This window comes from Parus major, chromosome 3 (assembly GCF_001522545.3).
Source record: "Parus major isolate Abel chromosome 3, Parus_major1.1, whole genome shotgun sequence".
NCBI classification, from domain to species: domain Eukaryota; kingdom Metazoa; phylum Chordata; class Aves; order Passeriformes; family Paridae; genus Parus; species Parus major.
Genome location: NC_031770.1, coordinates 84,876,522 through 84,899,433, shown reverse-complemented (window position 1 = coordinate 84,899,433; position 22,912 = coordinate 84,876,522). Strand labels below are relative to the sequence as shown.

At 34.9% G+C, this 22,912-nt stretch overlaps 1 protein-coding gene across 1 annotated transcript in view; it reads left to right on the top strand.

Moving 5' to 3' along the window:
- Positions 1-22,912, top strand: part of ADGRB3 (adhesion G protein-coupled receptor B3) — a 443,080-nt gene that overhangs the window by 406,479 nt on the left and 13,689 nt on the right. The window contains 6 exon segments of the mRNA XM_015620795.1: positions 72-157; positions 3,585-3,683; positions 4,007-4,178; positions 11,117-11,212; positions 12,552-12,591; positions 15,118-15,761. Of these exon segments, the coding sequence (XP_015476281.1) occupies positions 72-157; positions 3,585-3,683; positions 4,007-4,178; positions 11,117-11,212; positions 12,552-12,591; positions 15,118-15,761 (1,137 nt within the window).

Below are 22,912 nucleotides of genomic sequence, written 5' to 3'. Positions count from 1 at the left end.
TACAATAGAACCAGGATACAATATTTTCTTTTAGGCACTGAAGGATCAACTGTTTGTTTTCTGTTCGACAGGTCAACATGGTGATTGGCATTTTGGTATTTAATAAACTTGTTTCCAGAGATGGAATCCTAGATAAAAAACTCAAACACAGAGCGGGGTAAGCAACAACTGGGCTATTTTAAAACAAGTTTAAATTTTATCATCAACTTTCAGTTACAGATATTCACCAAAAATGCTTTTGATTGTGCTGTGAACTTTTATATGAATGTAACAATGTTTCTAACATATTGCTTTAATCTCAAATCTGCTGTTGCATTATCCCAAAGGAATGCAACTAAACAAACTAAATATAATAAAACACAAGTACAACAGTATTAAGTTAATAAGAATGAGGATTTAACAAATCTGCGCAGAGGTTTCACAAGATGATTATATGTGTAACTGTTGCAGTTGGAATAACAGTTTTATGACCTGTGTGTACTGAAGGAACTGATTATTTTTGTCTCAATGTCAAATTTAATTGCTATGGCAAGAAATGTTATTAATTTGTGCTAATTGTGTTAAAAGCATTTTACAGCAATATATCCCTTACATAGGTCAGTGTTACTCTACTGGTTTGACTACATTAAGAATTTTCCTTTGTTCTTACATCCACATAACATCTACATAGCTGTATTTTCTAAACTAGTATAAAAGAACATCAAAGTAAAAAAATTCCCATGGTTTAAGAGTTAAAAAAAAAAGTGAATGAGTCTTATTGATTGATTATTTCCTTGCATTTACATTAAAATTCTGTTTATTATCATGAGAAGAAGCTATTAGGACGGTGGTGGTATTAGAAACTGTTCTACAGTGGGTGACAATGAAGTACTGCAGCAGCAAACCTAAATTCATTGCATATTGAAGAAAAGTATTTCACGACTGCATCACCTTCCTAATGCTTGTGAAAGTGTATTTAAACTTTCAATAATGATTTTTTACAGTTATATTTTCTAGTATTTAATTTTGGGCCAGGTTGTAGTTTAATTCCACCTACATTTCTAATAATGATAAATGATGGTATCTTCATTTTTCTGTGTATTACTGCTATGACGAAATTTGTTGCAGATTCACTTTTAATTATTTTACCATGTAACTAACAGTAGCATTCCTAATAAGTTTAATGAGTACACTTATAATAAATACTGTAGCTGCTGTGATTTGCTTTTCATATTAATTCAATCAAGTCTTTTTGGTTTTCAGTTCTTCCACCATCATTTTGATAAACATGTAGCAAACCCTGTAATTCTATTTATTCTGTTTTCATCTTTTTTTATCAGAAAGTATTAATTTCATGACCTTACTTTTGTCTAAATTGCTCCATCAACATTCTGAACTCTGTAATCAAATACTAGTGAAATCTAGGATATTATAAAACTACACAAATTATTGCAGAAGTAGTAATGACTTAGTAATCACCAATTCAAATTCACATGTGCTCTAATTCATCATATAAGGAGCTGGAACAACCACAGATTTGGCTTTCTCCATTTTGTAGGTATATTCAAACTTAGATTTAACTGTTTGTGGTTTTTTTCCCAGCTGGTTACTTGTAGGCTATAGAAATCTTTTTGCTTATACTTTATTTTCTTGATGAAACAAATAACTTGCTTTCCAATTGTGCAACTTAGTAAAGAAATATTTAATTTTAAAATAAATGGATAAAGAATCAGAGACTGTTCCATTAGAAATAACCCAGCTATTTTGGGAAAAGATATAGATACCCTAATAAGAAACAATCTTAACTTGTGTGATATTTTGAGATGGCTTGGCAACAGCATCCCTTGATACTGCTTGGCAGATGACATCTCTTGAGTCATTCTTTAGGGCATAGAAATTGGTTCAGCATTTGATCTCCTCTAGAAAGGTGATTATCACTCATTCCTCAAGTATCTTTTGCCAGCCACACTCAGGAAGGCAACTTTATTCCTGGCAAACATTGAATTTGTATTTGTCAAAAGTTCAGTCCAAAGTTCAGCCCTAGGATTTGAAATAAGTGAATGAGGCAAAATATACTACTTCCATATGCTTTTTAACACCTTAATAAGCATATGGAGAATCAACAAGTGGGAAAAAATATGTTGATGGATCTCAATCATGACCTAATCCTTTTCCTGGTAAAAGAGGATGCATATGCAAATGCCCAGGCTGAAAAATTATACTTGGCTTATTCACACATTGAGTTCTATTATGATTTGCAAGATCCAGAGCAGTTTTGTAGAGGTAAAGAGAATAATCCAGTCTAATAATGCTGAAGCACTGCAAGGCAAAGACAGAAAGTATTTTCACAAGCTTAGTTTATACCTACCCAAGGCATTTTTATAGTTCATTCTTTAATTTACATTTTTAATTGGTGCCAACTGATGTAGATTCACTGAGTTATTTTCTCACCCCAGAATCATCTTATAAAAGGTCTTGGTTCTCACTGTTTTCTTATGGAAGGAATTTCCTTTTTATGGGAAATATACTTTGCACTTTTTAATGGAAAATCATCATTTGGTTTATCAAAGTGGAAGACATTGGTGTTCAATGTTGTTCTGGACAGTATGCTCAAAGTTTTGTGAGTGATGGGTTTGGCAATAGCAAAGAGTTCAGTTGGTTGACATAACTGGGAAAAAACCCAAAATGTTACTTATCTTCACCATGTTGACCACTTTCCAGCTGGGAATAGGTGAAGCATCCTTCCTGTCAGCTATGTCACATCTTATTCAGCTATGGTTGGTCCCAGTTCTGATAGCAGAAAGAGAAGGAATAGGAAAAATATTTATCTAGTTGATTCAAGAAGCTGAATGCATGCTGTACGGCAAACTTAAATTCCAGATTTTGTCCTTTAACTCTTCTAACAGGTGCAGAGGTACAATCGTCTATACAAAATGCTTTGAGCTTAATGCTTGTGTACTGTGTTTTATTAAAAGACAAAAGAGGTCACCCTTTTTTTAGTACCAACTGATATTTATTTCATCAGATTCCATACGTTTCAAACCCTGTATTCAGACCTTTATATGACACGAATAAAACCATTCCAGATATTAGTGGGCCATGCAGGTCACTTGTACAAATCTGACTATACAGTATGCACATAATGATTTGATGTTTGAATAAACTTTGCAGGTTTCTTTCCCTATTAAGGGTCTGTAATGGTCCATACTTCACACTCCTCTTTCAAGTAACTTGTGCTCTTTCTCAAGCTGCAGCAGTCTTTCATCAGGTCTGAATAGAGGGATTTCACTTTGTGTGTCTATCCTAGCACGTGCTTATGTTTACTTCAGTGTACTGAGCAGTTTTTGATCATGTTTGGGGCTTTTTTAGATTAAATGGAAGAAATAGAGTTTGCATGAATTTAAGCCCCATAGCATTAACATGTAAAGCTAACAATAATGTAAAGTACAAAGTACAGTTTTGCAACAATATAGAGCATTCATCTTGAATAAGTCTACTTACTTTTTCTGCATGACGTCATATTTAAAAGCTAAATTTCAGTAGCAACGTTTTTTGGTGAAAATTCAATATTTTGTTCTTTTTGTGGGTGTTCTGTTTGTTTGCAGTCAGATGAGTGAGCCTCATAGCGGTTTGACGCTCAAATGTGCCAAGTGTGGAGTAGTTTCAACAACAGCTTTGTCAGCCACCACCGCCAGTAATGCCATGTTAGTCCTGATCATTTACATCTTCTTGTTACAAATCTTATACAGTGCATGTGAGACAATAGTTTGATGATGACAACTGTGTTTGCTAACACTGTATAAAGTGCTAAGCACATTAAAATACTTTTAAAAAAATTGCAAATGTGTTTATTAACTAAATACAGGATATTCTTTAGAACATAAATTACAACTGTTACATTCTTGTCTATGATTTTCAAGTTAAATTGATAAAGTGACATCCTTAAATATGTTTTATGTTAATAGTGAGTTTTTAATATTTTTTTTTCAATATTACAATTCTGCTTTTCTCTTTTTTTTTTCAATAGGGCATCCCTTTGGAGTTCCTGTGTGGTGTTGCCACTTCTAGCACTGACTTGGATGTCTGCAGTTCTGGCCATGACAGACAAAAGATCAATATTATTTCAGATACTTTTTGCAGTATTTGATTCATTACAAGGCTTTGTTATTGTCATGGTCCATTGTATTCTCCGAAGGGAGGTGAGGAATGGCTTCCCAGTTTTCCGAAGGGCTGTGCTCCTGTTAATCTCTCAACTGCTCTTTAATGTTATATACATCTTGCTCTGCAGAAATATATTTCATGGAAAGAGGAAAATAATTTATGGTGAGCTGTATAGGAACAAGTGAAAGAGGAAACAAGAAAAAGTCAGAGGGGGAAGATCAGTTAATTCCAGGTGCAAAATATCAGTATAAAACTTTACCAACATAATTCATGGTGTTAATCATTCCCTGTACAATTAATTGTAAACTGTAAACTGTACAATCAAGTACAGTTGATTTCTAAGCCTTAGCCTTTCCCAATGAGTATAGGAAAAGATGAACATGAATGCCCTCCTGAAGACCAAAAGCTATAGATTTTTACACTCTCTAGAGCAGATCCAAATGCAACATTTGTTCAGCTTATACTGTGCCTGAAAGAGGACACGAGGAGATTTTGTGTTATGTTGGTGAAGAGCTACCATTTCAGATCTACAAGCTCAGGTACTTACTAAAATTATGGGGACAGTGAGGATGAAGACAGATGAGTGCTGTGAGAACAGCGAGGACAAGCAGTACTCTGGCCTGCCCTTCACGGCTCAGTGCCACCTGCCACAGGATTCATCACCACTGAAATCTGATGGCAAAGCTCCTACACAAGTGCTCTTTAATCTGGCTCTGGTGACAGCTTCTCTAACCTGCCTAACCTGCTAACTAACCCCACATTTTATTGAGATGGGTTTGAGAGCAGTAGCGAAAAGCTGTGTTGGCAGGTCTGTGGTAATGGTGCCCTCCATCAAAAGTGAGTGGGTGGAGCTGGACTAGAGGGTAGCTCCTGGTCCACAGGCATACCTATGTGCTAGTCATTTATCAGATTCAGGTTATTTACCACACCAGTAAACCAGATTGTAATGTCCAGCATATTTCCCTGGGATGGATGAGTTATTTGAAAACCTCAGGACTGAAAAAAAAAACAAACAAAAAACAAGGAAGATGTTTCAAGAAAGGTTTATTGTCAATGCTGAGTAAGGAATCTCACACAGGGATTTCCCCTTTCACCACTGACACCCTTTAAACACTGAAAATCAGTATATTAATGAAAAATAATTATGAGTGACATAATTTATTCAATTCTTTCTGCATTGTACCACTTTGCATGAGATTTATATCACTATCCTTCACAGTATGCATATGTGATTATCTTATCAAATAGTGAAGTTTTCAATTTTTAAAGAAAAAAATCAGTATCTTGCAGAAATTAGCAATTTACGTTGTACTGATTCCTTCTTACTTTAATCACACTCTTAGGGGAGATGAACTTTTGTAATTCTTGGTTTCTAAGCTCTCATACCTCACTTAATACCTTTTCTTTTTTCTTCCTTTGATTTCTTTTTGTTCAGGATAAAAATATGTGCAGAGTAAGAGATAATACTCAAGAAAAATCTGTTTTATGTAGAACTGTCTTGCAATCCCCTTATTTTCTTCAGCAATTTCTTTCCCAATATGATGTACATCTGGGAAAGAGGGTAGTCTCATCTGTAAATCTAAAAACAATCTTTTCATATATTCTTTTAGTATAATGGTATGACACTGCATCTATTTTCTGTAGAAAGAACAGTGGTTTCATACTGGTTTTCCTGTCTGTAAAATGTTTTTATCCCCTGGGATTTATTAATTAGCCTCTAAAGGGCATACCACCTCCTACTTACTGTCCTAAGGAATCATTTTTATTTTAAAATATATACCTTTTGCTCGAGGTTGCATGTGAAACATTCAAAACTAAAGCAATATGAACATTATTTTTCACAGAGTCATAGAATATTGTCAGTAGGAAGAGACCCATAAGGATCATTGAGTCCAACTCCCTGCTCCTCACAAAACTACCTAAAACTAAACCATGTGACGAAGAATTGTTCAGACACCCCTTGAACTCTGGAACAAGTATGTTCCAGTGACCAACCACTCTCAGGGCAAAGGACCTTTTTCTAATGTCCAATCTGAATTCCCCTATTAATTTCATTTCCTCATGTTCTAATTCCATTTCCTTCAGTCCTAGTTCCGTTTTCTTGTGTCTTTTGTAAGGATCCAGAGAGGCTGAAACATATACTTGGTTATCAGTCATTGATTTTGTCAAAAAAAGACTAAAATCTATGAGAAATTCTTACTATAACTTAGCATAGCACAGTATAATGTTTGTGTATAATATATATAATGAAATAAAATAAAATAAAACAAAACAAAAAAATAATTACGCAGCTGTTAAGCTTGCATCAGTGCAGTAATGCAGAAGCTTATTTGGAAAAAAAATGTATTTTGACTGTTGATGAAAGATGAAAATCAACAGACATCTTGCAACAATGCCCTAAGCCTTGAATTAAATATGGATTTCCTATTCTAATGACAGCTCTTTGCTGCAAATGCTTCATTCCCAGGGAATGCTTCAATAATCCTGAATATCTCATAGAAAAGTTCTTGTCTGACCATGCTCACAGGTAGGACTTTGGTGATTGAGGTGGAATTAGGCTTTTCTATATGTAAACTCAGTTTTAAGATTCATAGGATACCTTGACTGGATCCACTTTTAGCTCACTGTTTCTAATTTAAGCAATATGCAAAAATATTGGATTATAAATATGTTTGTAAAGGAATCTTTTCTTTAGGTTTACGTGTAGGAAATCAGCTAGTTATGGTTTATTTTGTTCACTGCTTGTTTAACAAATCACAGATATATATATATAAAATCTAACTGTGAAGAATCATTACTTAGTTTAACAACTAACAGAAGTTCCTCTAGCAAGTCAGTCTTACTAGTTACACACTGCAGTTCTAACATGGAAATTCTAGAAGGCATTTTATAAAGCAGCTAAAGTATCTATTTACATGATATTTTTAAAAAAACTACCTAGTGAGTAGACTTCCCACTGAGGCCCAAAAAGCACCAAGGTTTGATAAGGTTCTGCCCTATCAAAATGGAGGAGGTGTTTCTCCTTCAGCCATGACAACTTAGGCAGAAATAAAAGTACAGAGCCTACTTATTCACTCATTAGTAGGTTATCTCCAGCCAAAATTATTATAGTGACATTGGTGGAAGACAAAGAAGCCTAGGTATATTGATGATTGAACTCTGTTGGACAGAAAACATTTAATCTTCTTTAGTGCTCCAGATTTCATTTGCAAACTGGTCAAAACACTTGAGGAATTAATTGAGGCAATATTTTCCATATGGGAGAAGAACATTCATAGAAATTTCTTCAAGAATCACAAAGTAGAAGTTGATACACTTGAATCAATTTTGATTTCACAAATGTGTATGGTCTGAACTTGTTTGGTTCAGTTTGCAGCAGCGAAGTCATAGTTGTTTACTACACAGAAAGAGATGTAAGTCCAGTACATTATGTTTCTGTCTGACTCTGGAGTCTGGCTTTCCAGCTCCAGAGACCTTCAGGTAAGTAGAGGCCAAGAGAGTGGCCATCATACAGAGTGGGCAATGCCATCTTTGTGCTGCCTAGGTGCCTCCCAGCTGAAAGAATTGTCTGGTACTTCTGATTGTCTGCAAAAGCATTTAGATCTGCCAGTGCCTGTCAAGGAAATCCTGCCAACATATTTGTCACTCTTGATGATGGCTAGAAAGCTATCTCAGTTATAGCCTATAAGATTGATCTAATATTTATAGCATGCCAGCACAGGCAAAACAATAATTCTGACTGTCAGGGGAAAGAAAAATTGGGGAGGAATATATCTCCATAAAATTCAAACAAAGAGGACAGCCCTACTTTACTATGCCTTTATTGTCATTACATCACAAAAAGAGGCAGACTTCTACAATTATATATAAAAGCCCCTTTTTTTCTCTTAGTTGTATTTATATAAACATAAATTAAGGAAATGTTTGTTACTTTCTCTAACACACTGTATTGAAGAACTTTTGTGGCAGGGGCTTCATTAGGAAGCCAAAGATTTTCACCAACCAAGATATACAGCTGGAAGAGAGCTAAGTGATGTGTCATCTATTTCTGTCCACCATCAATTCAGTGTCTTTTGCAAGGACATTAAATCTGTCTCTACTTCTATTTCCTAATTTCTAAAATTAATATGATACCTTTTAAGCATAAGACCTTTCATAGACTATTTGGAAATTTTGGAAGAAAAATGCAAAGTAGTTAGATATTATTGCTTTATTTTTCCTTGTTAGCCCAGAAAGCTTAGAGTTGTCTTTTTTTTTTCCCTCACCTTGCTGTTTAAACACCTAATTAGGCATTGGAAGAGGGTGATGGATGTGTTACAGAACAATACAAGGGGTCAGCGCTGAAGCTTATTTATCTCAGCAAAACAGCTTGCCTGATCTACTTGAACACAAGATGCTTCAAAGCTGATTTGAATCACACTTAGTAACTTATGTTAATGCTAGTGATGGGAGGAACCCACATGTGATTTTTTCTTTAGCTGTGCTCTGCATAGTAGAAAGCATTTGGATTAAATTCATCGTTGGCGTCTAGAGCCCACATTTCAGAATTGCAGGAGAAAAATGAAAAGTACATGAGTAGGGCAAGGGTAAGTTATAAAAGCTTGGAGCTGGTTACTGTTGCTAAGGAAACTACTTCCCTGGTATCTGCACGTTCATCACATCTGTCTCTCCTTCTCTGCCTGGCTTAAAGAAAATCTTGTAACTTGATGTTAAAAGGCATGGGCAAAAACAAGATTATGTTTCAAAGTAAAATGTAAAGACAGCATAGTCTTTACATACTCAACAACAATTTTGAACAAGCAGTTTAGAAGAATAAGCTGGTATTTAGAAAGTTCAACCATTTTGATTCTGACTTGGGTGAGGATATCTAGAAATTGCAACATATGTCAGTATCATAGATAATGCTACATTTGACATTCTGTTAACATGTTCAGATCATATGCTGCTTGCGCTTCAGAAGCATTGTAAGAAACATGCACATTTAGGAGGATCCTAAGATCAAGATTCACTGCTTTAATATAGAAGGCACTGAAAGTATGATATGATATTCTTGAGATCTCTGGAACTATTAGAACGGGGGAACCGCCATGAACAGAGTCTCAAAAATTAGGGGGCCCACTACACAGAGTGCAATGAGATAAACAGTATGTTCTGAAGTAACAATGCTTTGGGGTCAAGTACCATATGCCTTGAGATGAGATTCAGCACAGCTGGGGATGCTTTGATGGAGGCATTTTTTATTATATTTTTTTGTCAAATCACTGTGCCAGTGCTTATCCAAGAGTATAAAACTCTGAAGTGTGACCTAACTTCAGCATTGATGAAGTGAGAGTAGACTTGGATTAAATTTGCAGCAACTGGGAGATGACAAATTAAATTAACATCAAACACATGGAAAACCAAAGCAAGTGTAGTGACCTAAAATCAGAATCTGAGTTTCAATACATCACACTTTAAATTACAATGTGTGGAAAGTCTCTGTGATTTGAAATCAATCCAAACCTTCCCACTTTGCTTCATTCTTCTTTCTGCCCTATTTTTGGCTCCCTCCACCTGCGACAGTCTCTTATCGAGACTGCAGAACACTCTTATTCATTTAAGGGTTGAGCCCTTTAAAAAAATGCTTTATAATTAGAATCTTTTTTTCATTTTTGCTTTTGTGATAGCTTCTAAACAACTCACATTGGAATATGATAAATTTAAAGGGGACAGCTTCTCATCAGCAGCAATTGACAAATTATCCTCTTCTGCTGTTCATAAATGTCCATGAGTAGAAGACAATTTTCTCCTTTTAATTATTCTGAATAAGACATCAAGTAATTTTTACGGATAATAAATGGAATTTAGTTTTTTATAGGCACTTCACTCATAGTACTTTGATATTCAAACAAGAAATTGTATCACCCAAGTTCCTGTTTTCCAAGCCACATATTGCAATCAGAAATATGATTATATATTTAATATAGATACTTTCATTTCTGGCACTAAAATTCACATTGTAAAACATTATATTCCAAAAGCTGCCTTGACATCCTTATTGTTGAGAGGAAACAGTAAAATATGTTTGCATTCTGCTGTCAGCAAACAGGAACTGGCTTTTCCTTTTCAATGTGCGTCTTTGTTGAAGCACGTTTCTAACAGAAGTGCTGAATAATAGTGTTTTAGATATATACTCTGTCCAAAATGAATGTAAAAATAACATTTCCTAAAAAAAATGATTCCTCAAATATACTGTGTTTTAGGGGCAAATCTTCAAATTTACTTTATGGATCATATTAATAAACAGTAATTTCTGATAACCTCCTTTTGTACTTTCAAGAAATTTTTCTATGTGCAAAAAGTCCACTTTTCTTCATGTGCTCACATTGAAGATATTTCACTCATCTGAAAAGTTTCACTCCTAGAAGACATGCATTAGATTCCCTGTACGTGGAGTTAAAGATGATTATTTTAATCAGTAATATCTTTCAAATAGACTTACTCTTTAAAGTACAATTAGGAGATTACAAAAATTGTCAAGAACTTATTTCAGTAACTGTCTGATTACAGTAACTGTAAAGAACTCTTTCAAGAGTCATACATTTATCAAGAAGAAGACACATTTTATCTTGCAGTGGTTAGCATTATATCTATTAATCTCATTATCAGACCTCTACCAAAGTGAATAAGACAAAGCCAAATACTATCACCAAGATAGATTTGGCTTAAATACCATATAATCACTGTCTAGTAGCTAATTCTGTCCATGCATAAAACTAATTCTGTGGTCTTGATGTGATGGACTGAGAAATTTGTAACAGCCACAAAGTATAACAAAATGTGTGAAATGACAGAAATAGGCATTTATGTTTATTGCCTCTGATTTATGAAGTGGGCTAAAGAAAAATCATGCATTGTATACCATATGATTTAATTTGATTTCTAATAGGAGTCTATGGTGTTACACAAGAATCAGTATAAGATATTTTTTTCACAGGTTCAAGATGCATTCAGATGTCGGCTAAGAAATTGCCAGGATCCAATCAATGCAGATTCTTCAAGTTCTTTTCCTAATGGACATGCTCAGATCATGGTTAGCTTTTATTTTCTTATTTGACTATGAATTTACTGTTGCTAACAAAAAAAACCACTTACTGTATTGTATGTGGCAAGTTTTCATAACTGAAATGTTAACACCTAAGAAAAAGACTGTTTAGGTCATCATCTGCTTGCTTAGCTAGTTTTACATTATTAGTGTGACTTTTTAGTGGAGCACAGTGAATTAGTATCTTCTACTAGTGTTCTTTAGGACAAAAGATTCTTATATAAGAGAATAAAAAATAATTTAATATTATATTGTGACTTTTTCTAGTGTTGCTGTAAAGAGTACTGATGCATTTCCCTTCACGAGGTCTTGAAAAATGTTCTCAAACAAGACAAGGAGAAAGTCATAGACATCCTACAAGGGGAATCTATGTAGTGTGTTAGATTAAGAAATAGTGAATTTTGCTAATATTATTATTAGGTAATATCTTAAGACAACATATTGGTATCTTCTCTTTAAATAACTGTTTGTCATTGACTATAATAGGGTCAGAATCAGGCCCTAAAGACATGCAAGGCTCAGCAAAAATGCAAGGTACAGCAAGAGGATGCCCTTCAAAATTATGACTCAGAAAAAAGAATTTAATGTTTGGACTTCACAATCAAGAAAGAGATCAGTTTTACTGAACATTTAGCATGAAATAAACTTCTTGTGAAAATGAAAAGTAAATAAAATCTCTAACAGAATAAATAGTTTTGTTTAACTAGGAAAAGTGGGCTTTGATTTCCAACCGTTAAAATTCTTTCTTAGCTCTCACAATTAATTTTTGCACAATGAAATAAATAGCTGTTTTCAGGAAGTGCAAAAATTTTACATGATTAAATTAGCAGCCAGAAATGACAGAATGTGTCATAACAAATAAGCACATTATAACAAATTAATGATGTTTCAAACAGGATGGACTATATGAATTATACTTACAGTAATTTGTATTGCAGGCTATTGTTCATACTTCTTTTCATAACATTACCATGAAAAGCTTCCTTAAAGAAGATCCTTTGATGAGATGTAGAAGTTATTCTTCCATATACATTAAAAACTAGACACTGTATAATTTATTAAAACTATATACTCTACTTCCACCTATTTTATTTTATTTTTTCTGGTCAGGCAGCATACTTTGAAAACCACCCAGTTATACTTTAGGAAACTTTGTAAAGCTCTGCTGTTGTAAAACAATACACTTCACCTTCTCAGCAGCAAGAAACCACTTTTGAGACTATGACCCTGTAAGTAGGACATTTTGGAAGCGCTAGTTGGCAAAAAGGTACTGTGGTGTATTGTTAAATTAATTATGGCTGTTCTGTTTTACTGTTTCTTGTTACAGACTGATTTTGAGAAGGATGTGGACATTGCTTGTCGGTCAGGTAAGAATATTGAGAGAGCATTTAGCCAACAAAAGGTAGTCTGGTACGAGCTCCTTGTGAAGTAAAAAACAGAAAAATATTGGGGTTTAGCTGTTTATAGGAAATATTTATTAATTAAAACAAAAGAAAATATGAAAAATTATGTCATTGAATGTATGTATGAATGTATGAACGTATTAATACATTTATTTAATTTTGTTACTAAGGCAATTAACTAGAATTCAGCATTTGGAAAGTGGTCAAAGGTGTGACTGTCTTAGAATGCAAATAGTTATGGAAAGAAGATAATTTTTAACAGATTAAGCTTTCCTTCCCTGGTACACAAGAAAATGTGAAAACAACATTTTGCTTTAACAACAAAATAAAAAATAATGTATCTTGACAGCTCTGTATATGAGGGATGCATTAATTTGCATCCCTCATTCATTCTAAAGAAGGTGTGCTTTTTAGGACTCTTAAGTGAAATCAACAATAGCTTAAGAAAATTTTTATTTTATTTCACTGAGAAAATTTGTGTGTTTTTGGAAGGTATTTCAGTGGTGTGATATTTAATCAGTTGACTATGTTTGTTTCCACATATTAAAGACAACACATTTTTAGTTATTTACTTGACAACCTTGTTTAAATAGTGCAATGTAAAATAAATGATCATTTAAATTCTACAGAATTTTTTAATCTAGGAGATGTTTCCAGAGGACAGTTTTTCCTAGGGAAAGTCTTGCCTAAACAACCTCAGTTTTCAATAAAGGGAAAGAGAGAGTGTTTCCTCTCCACAGGGTGAGTCAGAGCAGAAGCCTGATTTAGCTGCTCTGCATCAGCCACCTGAAGGACGATCTCTTCACTGGCTGTGTGCAGAGCCAAGAAAGCTCATCTCATTAAGGTGAAGTTTGAGTTTCCAGTCACCCACCTTTAAAGTCTGCCACTTGAATTTCTTGCTATATAGACTTAGTTCTTCCCTACAGATTAGTTTTAATATGCACGCATATTTTGGAGGAATCAGGATAGTGCATTGTAACACAAATGACTGCATGTCACCATCCAATGCAGACAAAAATCCAGCATTGATCCATGTAGATCCCACTTCTTACCTGTGATAATGTAGCTCTGCAGTACAGAGGGTCTTGTCAGAGGTGTCCTAAAAGAGATTGACTCTGAATGCAGTTAGGAACAGGCTTTACTAGATAAGCATTTGAACTCACTTTCTGGTAATGAAGAATTTAAGGATAGATCAGTGTTTGAAATGTCTGAATAAGTGTCTCTGGAAACAATGAAGCAGCCACTGAATTCAGGTCTTTGTGCACATTTGTTTAGAAGCAAGTTATTCTTTTCATAATGGAAAAACATGAGTTTAGTGTGAGGAAGGAGAGTCAGATGTCTTATGAGCTGCTTGCTATGGAAAAAGGCAGTGAAATGACAGGCTGGGGGATCTGGGTCATCAGAGCCCTTGGGCACCAGAAGAGATGTAAATGTAATACCTAGATACTTCAAGTTGTCTTTCTGTCTCAGCCTATGAACTGGGTTTCATTGTATAAGATAGCACTGGTGTGAATTAAAATATTTTCAGCCAGGACCAGAAAAACCATGCAGCCAGCTGGAATAAGCCCAGTAATTGGTTACTTTAATTTTTTCTTTCTACCCTTTTTCTTTCATTACATATATTGGATTATAGACTTTTTTTTTTTTTTTTTTTTTAAGGTGAATAATTGTGATTAAATAGATGCTTTGCTTTTGAAGACATTCTTCAATGCTTCTGGAAATTTTGAATGTTATGGCAGGATTATTAACTTGAACAACAAAATTTGCTGAATGTTGCTACAAGTTTAACCAGGAAGATCTAGGCCTAGAAAAGTAGATTATACTCTGCTATAAAACATGTTTATATTCTTTATAACCTTTCCAGATGCAGTAAAATATTTTTTCTGATAACAATGGAATTCCTTCCCAATGTGGTAATTCTTTTGTCACTTCTATTTAAAGCATAATTTAAGAGAGAAGAGTTTTGAAGAGTCAGTGAAAAGGAACATTTAGGAGTTTAGGAGCACATGCTCATAGATATAATCTTATGGTAGGTCATTACCATGGATTGACAAAATGATTCTGCCTTACAATCTGTTTGACATTTTCCAGGAGGTTATGTGGAGTTAATAATGGCAGTATAGATGTCATAGTGTATTTTTTTGGAAAACCCTTAATGAGTTCCACATGGCAGGCTTGTGCTTAAGCTGTAAGTCACCTAAGATCTATGTAAGTCAGTAGGAATAAATGAAGTGTTTTTAATTCATATAAATGACTGATGCTAGTCAGAGATCAAAGTCAGTTTTACACAGTAGATTAAGAGAACAAAAAACCCAAAACCACAGAAAAGCTATTCCAAAAACAATATTTATAAAATGAAAGTTAATAAGTGGAAAGAAGATTTTAAAAGATGCATTGGTAAAGGAAGCACTGCTAGATAAAGCCACAAGGAAAAGCAGTGTTAGGTTGATATGGTTTCATGCTGTAAGAATCCTGTTCTCTGACCCACAGTTCTTCATAAAGACATTGGACCTTGCAGAGCAGCCACTATAACAGGAACACTTTCTAGAATTTCACTAAATGATGAAGAGGAGGAAAAGGGACCAAACCCTGAAGGAATGAGCTATTCAACCTTGCCTGGAAACATCATCTCCAAAGTCATCATCCAGCAACCAACAGGTCTCCACATGCCTATGAGTATGAGTGAACTGGCCAATCAGTGCTTGAAAAAAGACAACAGTGAGCTGCGGAGGACTGTGTATTTATGCACTGACGATAACTTGAGAGGTGCAGATATGGACATAGTCCATCCTCAAGAACGGATGATAGAAAGCGACTATATAGTCATGCCCCGGGGCTCCGTAAATACCCAGCCATCACTGAAAGATGAAAGCAAAATGAATATAGGCATGGATACCTTGCCTCATGAAAGGCTGTTGCACTACAAAGTTAATCCTGAGTTCAATATGAATCCCTCTGTAATGGACCAATTTAATATCAATTTAGACCAGCACCTTCCCACCCAAGAACATATGCAGAGTTTGCCATTTGAGCCCCGCACAGCAGTGAAGAATTTCATTGCCTCAGAGCTGGATGACAATGCAGGATTATCAAGAAGCGAAACTGGATCCACAATATCAATGAGCTCTTTAGAGGTCAGTGGTGCATAAACAGATTGCATGTTCTGTTGTTCTAATTTGATGATAAGACAATAAATCGTGTCTTGTGTCTAAGGGGTGAAGCTAATGTTTTAATTCAGTATAAATTATTGTTTGGGATCATACACTGCTGTTCATATTTCTCTTATTATCAGAAGTGTTTATACCTAGAAAACAAGACTAAAGTTTCAGAGCCAGTCTGTATGAAACAATATAGTTCTGGAGATTTAACATTCCACACGACTGCTGAGGATTTCGTGACCTACCAGGTAAAGTCCACTGGAAAATTCTGTGTTGCTATGAGAAGAAAAACTATTCCTGCAAGATACAAGTGCTAATCATTGGCCCTACCTGCAAGCACATGCAGTTAAAAATATTGGCCATTTTACTGCTGACAATCATATCTGTCTCAGATATGATAGGTCTGATTTTGCTCTCATTGTGTAAATCTTGGATTCTTCCATCCAATAGTTCACCATTTACTGATGAAGTTTTGTTTGCATGTGCATGCAGGCATTGGTACAACTGATGTGTGCAATAGGTACAGGTGGGCTTCGTGTGGAGTATCATAGATTTCAGTCAGATTGCAAAAGTGAACTGAAAAGCCTTTATTAAAAGACTTTCAGTTATTACTACAATCTGTCTGTGGGATTTAAGCATTTTCAAAGTAAAAACTATTGAAATAAATTGTTAAGACCTAAGCATCAAATACTGCCATTCTTATTAAGCTTTTACGTGTGAAAGCTGTGAAATGAGCTGGAGTTAATTTCATACTTGGAACTCCTTAAGAACTGGGAATACATTTCACCGGCATGTCAAATGTTGTGAAACATGGCATTTTGTGGGACAGAGAAAGACAAATAAGAAAAACATGGTACTCGTTCATCCTCTGGAAATTACACATGGAAAAAAATTCTGCTGTATGTGCAAACTTGAAGCCATTAGCTGTTACTCTACAATGTCTGGACCCGTCTGTGTAGGGAAACAGAGACTCAGCCTTATTTCTCAATTTTTAGATGCAACTGTAGCTGATTCTTCATAAATGGTGGATACTTATGGATATTTCTTTTAAAATGGAGTATAAGTTTTATGTAGATGAAGTTTTATGAAGTGCTTGGGTGGAAGATCAGACTTTAGTTTCTTTTCAAGAGATACCTTTACAGGCTTTGAAAACAAAATATTTTCCGTGCTGTTTATATTGTGTGTGTGCTACCATAAGTTTTTACAAGGCTTCATTTAACTTAAAAATTAATAGAAAATGAAGTGTGGGGATCTGCAACGAATCAAAGATTACCAATGTTTTGGTTGTTGTTAAAGTGAATATGCATAGTCTTGAACAAATTTTGAAAATTATTTCTAAAAGATAGTTTAAGTGCCTGCCTTTTCACTGCTCAGATAGACAGGCTCTTTCAAAGCAAGTCTGCATTGTTAAAGAAATTACTGCCCTCAGTATATTCAGGTATATTAGTTAATAGATCTTAGGTAGCACAAAGGAGTTCTCAAATTTAATGCAACCCCAGAAGCAGAATTGCTAAGGTCACCTTCCAGCAGTATTCTCTTCCACCTATCTACAATTCCATCTTTCAGATCATTTTTATCAGATATAGAGGCTTAAATCCAGTCCAGTTAATATTAGACATATGGATATTTGGGGAAGATTCATTATTCTTTAAGATGGACATATATGCCATCATACAATCCCCACAAAAAAAATAGTTTTTGGTGATGGCTCTTTCCCTCCATTGGTGACAAAGTTCATCTAGGTCACCTAAAAAAAAAAAAAAAAAAAGCAGATCTGATTAAAGTTGTAAAAATTGTGACAATAGTTACTTCATTGTACACAAAATTATAGTTCCTGATGCCACTTTGGAATATAGGCCTGTAAATTTATCAGTATAATGTACTGCTCCTTTATTTTTCTAACTGTACTTGTATCATATTTTAACTTTACCTCTAAAATGGGATGTAGACACAGAATCTCAGTCACCATTCTGTATATAATTTTTATACTCACAAGAGACTACTAAGTATATCATAGAAAATGCAGTAAAATATAATAAGATAGTAAATATGTAGTCTCCTCTAACTTGGGAGAACATACTAGGTGTAGCAGGCAGTATTTTGGTCCAGAAAGTCAGTTATGTTTGTAAAACTCATCAAACCCAGTATAATCCCATGAATTAGGGAAAAAAATACAGGTATTAGGGCAGGTCAGAAATGAAAGAATCTGTTTTGGCTTTTGTGTCTGCCTTTGTGATTCCCAACATTATTTGATGAGGATGTGCTACATGGAATTGAAGATAAGGATGTGCTGCACTGAATTGAAGATAGGAACATGAAAGAAAATTGTATATGGAAGAAAATCAGAGTCTCAAGCAGTTCCTGATAAGCAGATCCAGCCAGATGAAGAACGTGATTGCGTTTTTACATACACAGTGTGTAAGGAACAAGGGTTGAGGTAAAGCCCAAAATGTTATTGGCTGGAACTGACCAGCTGGATTAACTTTTGTTAACTTTGCCTTAATAAACAAAGTAAAAAAGGGAGGGCAGGGGAAAGACTTTTCTAAAGACAGGGCTTTGTCAGACATTATGTAGCTGCAAAACCTGAAGCGGACATTGAGGATCACCCTACCCACCTTTATCCTGATAGAGCATGGGTAGACAAGCTCTAGAGGAGAAGATCCTGAGCAGTAGAAAGCTTCCTTCTCCTATCAGCTTGTAGTTGGAACACAGCTACAGTGTCAGCACAAAAAAACTTTTATCCTGACTTCTGACTCTGAAGGGAGCATCCACCACCCCTGCCCCTACCATTATTTGCCTAAATGTAGGCATTCCCTTTCTGAAATGGAAAAAGAGCTCTTCACATTTGGCTCCCCTACAGAGTCAATTGAGACAAATAGCCATTTTTAGGCCACTTTTAGACATCTGTTCCAGGATGAAGTAAATGACATGCCTCAGTGCAGGTGTCTCTTTTCAGTTTCCACAGAGGAAGCCAGAATGAGTAGTTCAAATACAAGCATCAAAAATGTTGATGTTGATGACTAAATTTAGTCAGATGAATCCTACTGTGTGTCACAAACTTTCTTCTAAAACTTTTATATCTATGTTTTCTTCTGAAGGAAATTCTTAGATGTGAACAATTAAATGCTTTATTATGTCTGGAAGAATTTTAGTTTTCAAAAGATAGTTTGAAAATGCCATAATATTTACATACAAGTATTGCCTAGGTAAATATAAATTTAAGGATATGCATATCCACAATGTACAAACTGGTGATTTTTTATTTTATTTGGTATGCACCCAACAGTACTTATGTGATTATAGGCACAGGCAGGCATATTAGCACATCACGGAGTTTCTGAGGAGGACTAATCGAACATCTGGTTAATCTCCTGAACATCCTTTATATGCATGGATTAAAACTGGCTTTGCTACCTTGGCATCAAAGTGGTTTGGAGTATGCTCCTTCAGTTCAAAGTGTTTTGATTTTAATGAAGAAAACACTCAACACAGTCTTTTGGAATGGTTTTTGTTTTGAAAATGTACACTGAGTGTTGTGCTCATTAAAATGAAATTACTTTGAAGAATTACGTTCCCAGACACTTAGATGCAGAGGAAAGTTAGTAGGTTTAAATGTAGAGGAAGAAGCTGATCTGAGAAACATATCTCCAGAAACATATCTCCAAATTAATCTCTTCTTATTGGGCAAAAAAGAAATGGATGAAGAAGACCTGTGAAGAGACTTACATCATTACCTTTGTGGAAGAAGAATGAATGGTTCTTTTAAGGGTACTATGGTTAGTGTAGTGTGAGCAGAAATGGAAAAGACCTGAAAGAACACAAAGATGATAAAAAAGTATAAAATTAAGAACACGCAAAGACAGGCAATAGAAATATTTATTAAAGGGAGATAAGATGTCTTCTGATTTATCAGAACAGGAAGGAAAGGACTTCATGAATTATTTGTCATGTAAGGAACTGGAATTCTCTTTCCTGCCTCAAATCTACTTTGTTTTTCTGTCTCAGATTCTGCTGTGAGATCTTTATGTGTAGTGGGTTGATTATGTGACCAAAGTAATCCTTCTGTATTCATTTATGAGTGCTCTTAATACATTCAAAGACAGTCAACTCTGTAGGTCCTTGGCCAAATCACTGACTGGGGACTTAGAGAAGAAAATACTGTTACAGTTGAGAAAATACAGGGATATGTTAAAGAGAGTGAAGTGCAAAGAAAAAGTAAAGATAGGTAAAGATAAAGAGGAGAAAAAAAGACATTTAAAGAAAAGGTGGGAAAGATGGTAGAAATGGAGAAAAAACAAAACAAAAAATGAAAGTATTAAGACGAAAGAGATAAAAACAGCAGGGAAGGAACAAGGTCTAAAACAACAATAACAACAATAATAATAATAATAAAAATACCCAAACCAGGAAAGGAGAGAAAAAATACAAAGTTAAAGTAGTCAATCTCATCAATAAAGTAGCAGAGCATCAGGCAGAACAAAAGTAAAATGCTATGAAATCATTTTGATTTATGACATGAGAAGTAAAAGAAAGAGGGAACAAAAATAGAGAGACGAGCACCACAGGAATTTCTTCTTTATCATGTTTCCACGTTGCATTTATTTTCAGGTATTCTGTATCTCAGATTCCTATCCCTCCCATTCCTCATTTCATTCTTCAATAAACTGTGGAGACAGCTCTTGCCAATTTTGTGACTCTCAGTAAAATGAGGTCTAGCTCTATAACAACCCTCTCTTTCTTTCACTTGAGTGAGTAGGTCTGGGAGTCCTCTGACTTCAGAAATTGATGCAGCTTATTTTCAGGTTATCTCACAGAAGTGGGGGTAGAATCAGGTAGAGTTTATTGTAGTAACTGGAGGTGTGAAGAACTGAAATTTTAGCCAGTATTATAAAGTGCAGCATATATTGCAGACTTCATATTATAATTGTCTATTTAACAAGTGCTCCATTTTCCCTCAAAGTCTTCAGAAACACAAAGCAAGTGGTCTTAGTTGATTGAGTAAATAAATATGCAGGCAGCCTTATAAAGAAAGGGAGCAGCAGGCCACAATAATTTGTCAGAATACTTTTAAAGTGAGATCTTTGAAGTTATGTTTGTGCTGTGTGTTGATGTACTAAATTAGCTAGCATGTTTTGAAGCCCTAAAATTCCCACATTAAATTCACTTTTTCATGAAAATTTGCTGGCTTTATGTCTAGCTCATGAACTAGTAGCCAACAATCTTGCATTCCAAAACTAGAGTGTTTTTCAGTTATATACACACAAAAGACATTTTAAATAAAAAATGTCTATCCACATTCCACCTTTATATCTTTGAGGGCCAAAAGAGATTTTTCTTTACTTTTGTTCTGGAGAAAAAAATCCTCCTTAGGCTAAGATCTTATATGTCAAATCTCATCTCAGAGTGTATTATAAACTGCTGATAACAAGACTTTTTATTAATGGAAACATGAGCCCTCACTATAATATGGTATCTCTGGTTTCAATTGTGCTTTGCACAATGCAATGTATCTTTAGGAATATCTGATGTAATTAATCAGATAGTGGTGTAATGCAGAATCGAATAAGGAGAAAAACAGGAATTTGTTGTTTTACAGACATGGAGAGGGATTTTATTAGTCTTTTAGCAGGAGCATCTCTTTCCTGGTGCCAGCGGATTAGTGTGTGCTGGTGTATGGAAATTATTCTTCAAAATTCTATTTTTGTCCCTCAGCAGAGTTTAAAGTTGTTCTGGAATTACACAGAGAAGCTATACATGATTAGCACAAAGTAAAATTGATTTAAAATAAATTACTACCACAAATCTCTTTTCACAGAGTTTTATTTTGGCTCTGGCATGAAGGGTAGGGGTTTTTTTCTACATAAAATGGGTTTTATCAAATAAGATTAAAGAGCCATAGAAATCAGAGATGGAAAAATTCTTGTCAGGTCATTTTTTCTATCAATGCAAGAAAACTTTCTACAGTATATTTTTCTAAAACATAGTCAAACTTCACTTTCAAGACCAGAGTGAAGGGCTTCCACTTTTTCCCTTAGCAATTATTGCATAGTTACATAAACTTACTTTTTTCCCAGTACCAATTCTGATTTTTTTCCAGGTTTTTCCCATATCAGTTTTGTTTATCAGTGTTTATATCCTTCTAGGGGTTCTGTACAAGCTTCTGTGTTTGCTTCTTTCAGAGACAAAGTTACACAAATCTGCATCACTCTTTTATCCTTTCCTCCTAAAAGTTCTTTTTGCTGCTAATCTCCTTTGAAATTTTCCCAGTTTACAGGCATGATTTGGCTTCTTCCACTGTAGAGGAGCAATGCAGAATTGTCACTGGAGTTGACAGAGAGGTCTATCACACCCTTGCCTGCTTAAATTGTTCTCTTTTTTTGTAGCATTTGTAATTGTACATGGTTGAAGCCTACCCACACCCCTCACTTTTTCAGAATTATACCAGCTAACTCCCAGCCACTGACTAAAGGCATGGATCTTCAGTTTTTTATAGTCCCTTTATTACTAACCCTTGCAATTTTCCAGCATCTGAGGCACTTCAGCTTGGAGAAAAGATGAGTGAGGAGCAAATAGGAAACAATTGTTCACATCTCCTCTAATATCAAAAGGAGGAACATCAAATGAAATGTCAAAGGGATAAACAACATCATTTCCTTTGTCATGTTGTACATAATTAAATTGTGGAATTCACTATTCCAGCACATTTTAGATTTCATAATAAGCTCCTCCCAAGGAAATCCTTAAACTACTGAAGACTTATGGAAGGTATTATAGTAGAAATGTCATTTTAAACTTTCCCCTCTCTATATTAGTCCTGATCATAGCAGAACCTGGTCAATTACAAAATACTAAATGAGACAACCCAGAGATAATATCCTTGACAGTTTTTTGTTGTATTCTTTTAACTAATTAATACTCAAGTGAATCTCCAACTGATCCTTGGGAAAAACCCACCAACTTCCAGTGTAATTTTTGTTGCTAAAATTAGTCTCAATTTTGCAGGTGCATGAAGCAAACAGCTTTTTGAAAAGAAACATTTTGGTGTGACCAGTTCAGCAGCTCATTTGACACAAGGAAATTCCCACCCCTTACTCCACTCAATTGCCTTTTGTCAGTTTAACATGTAG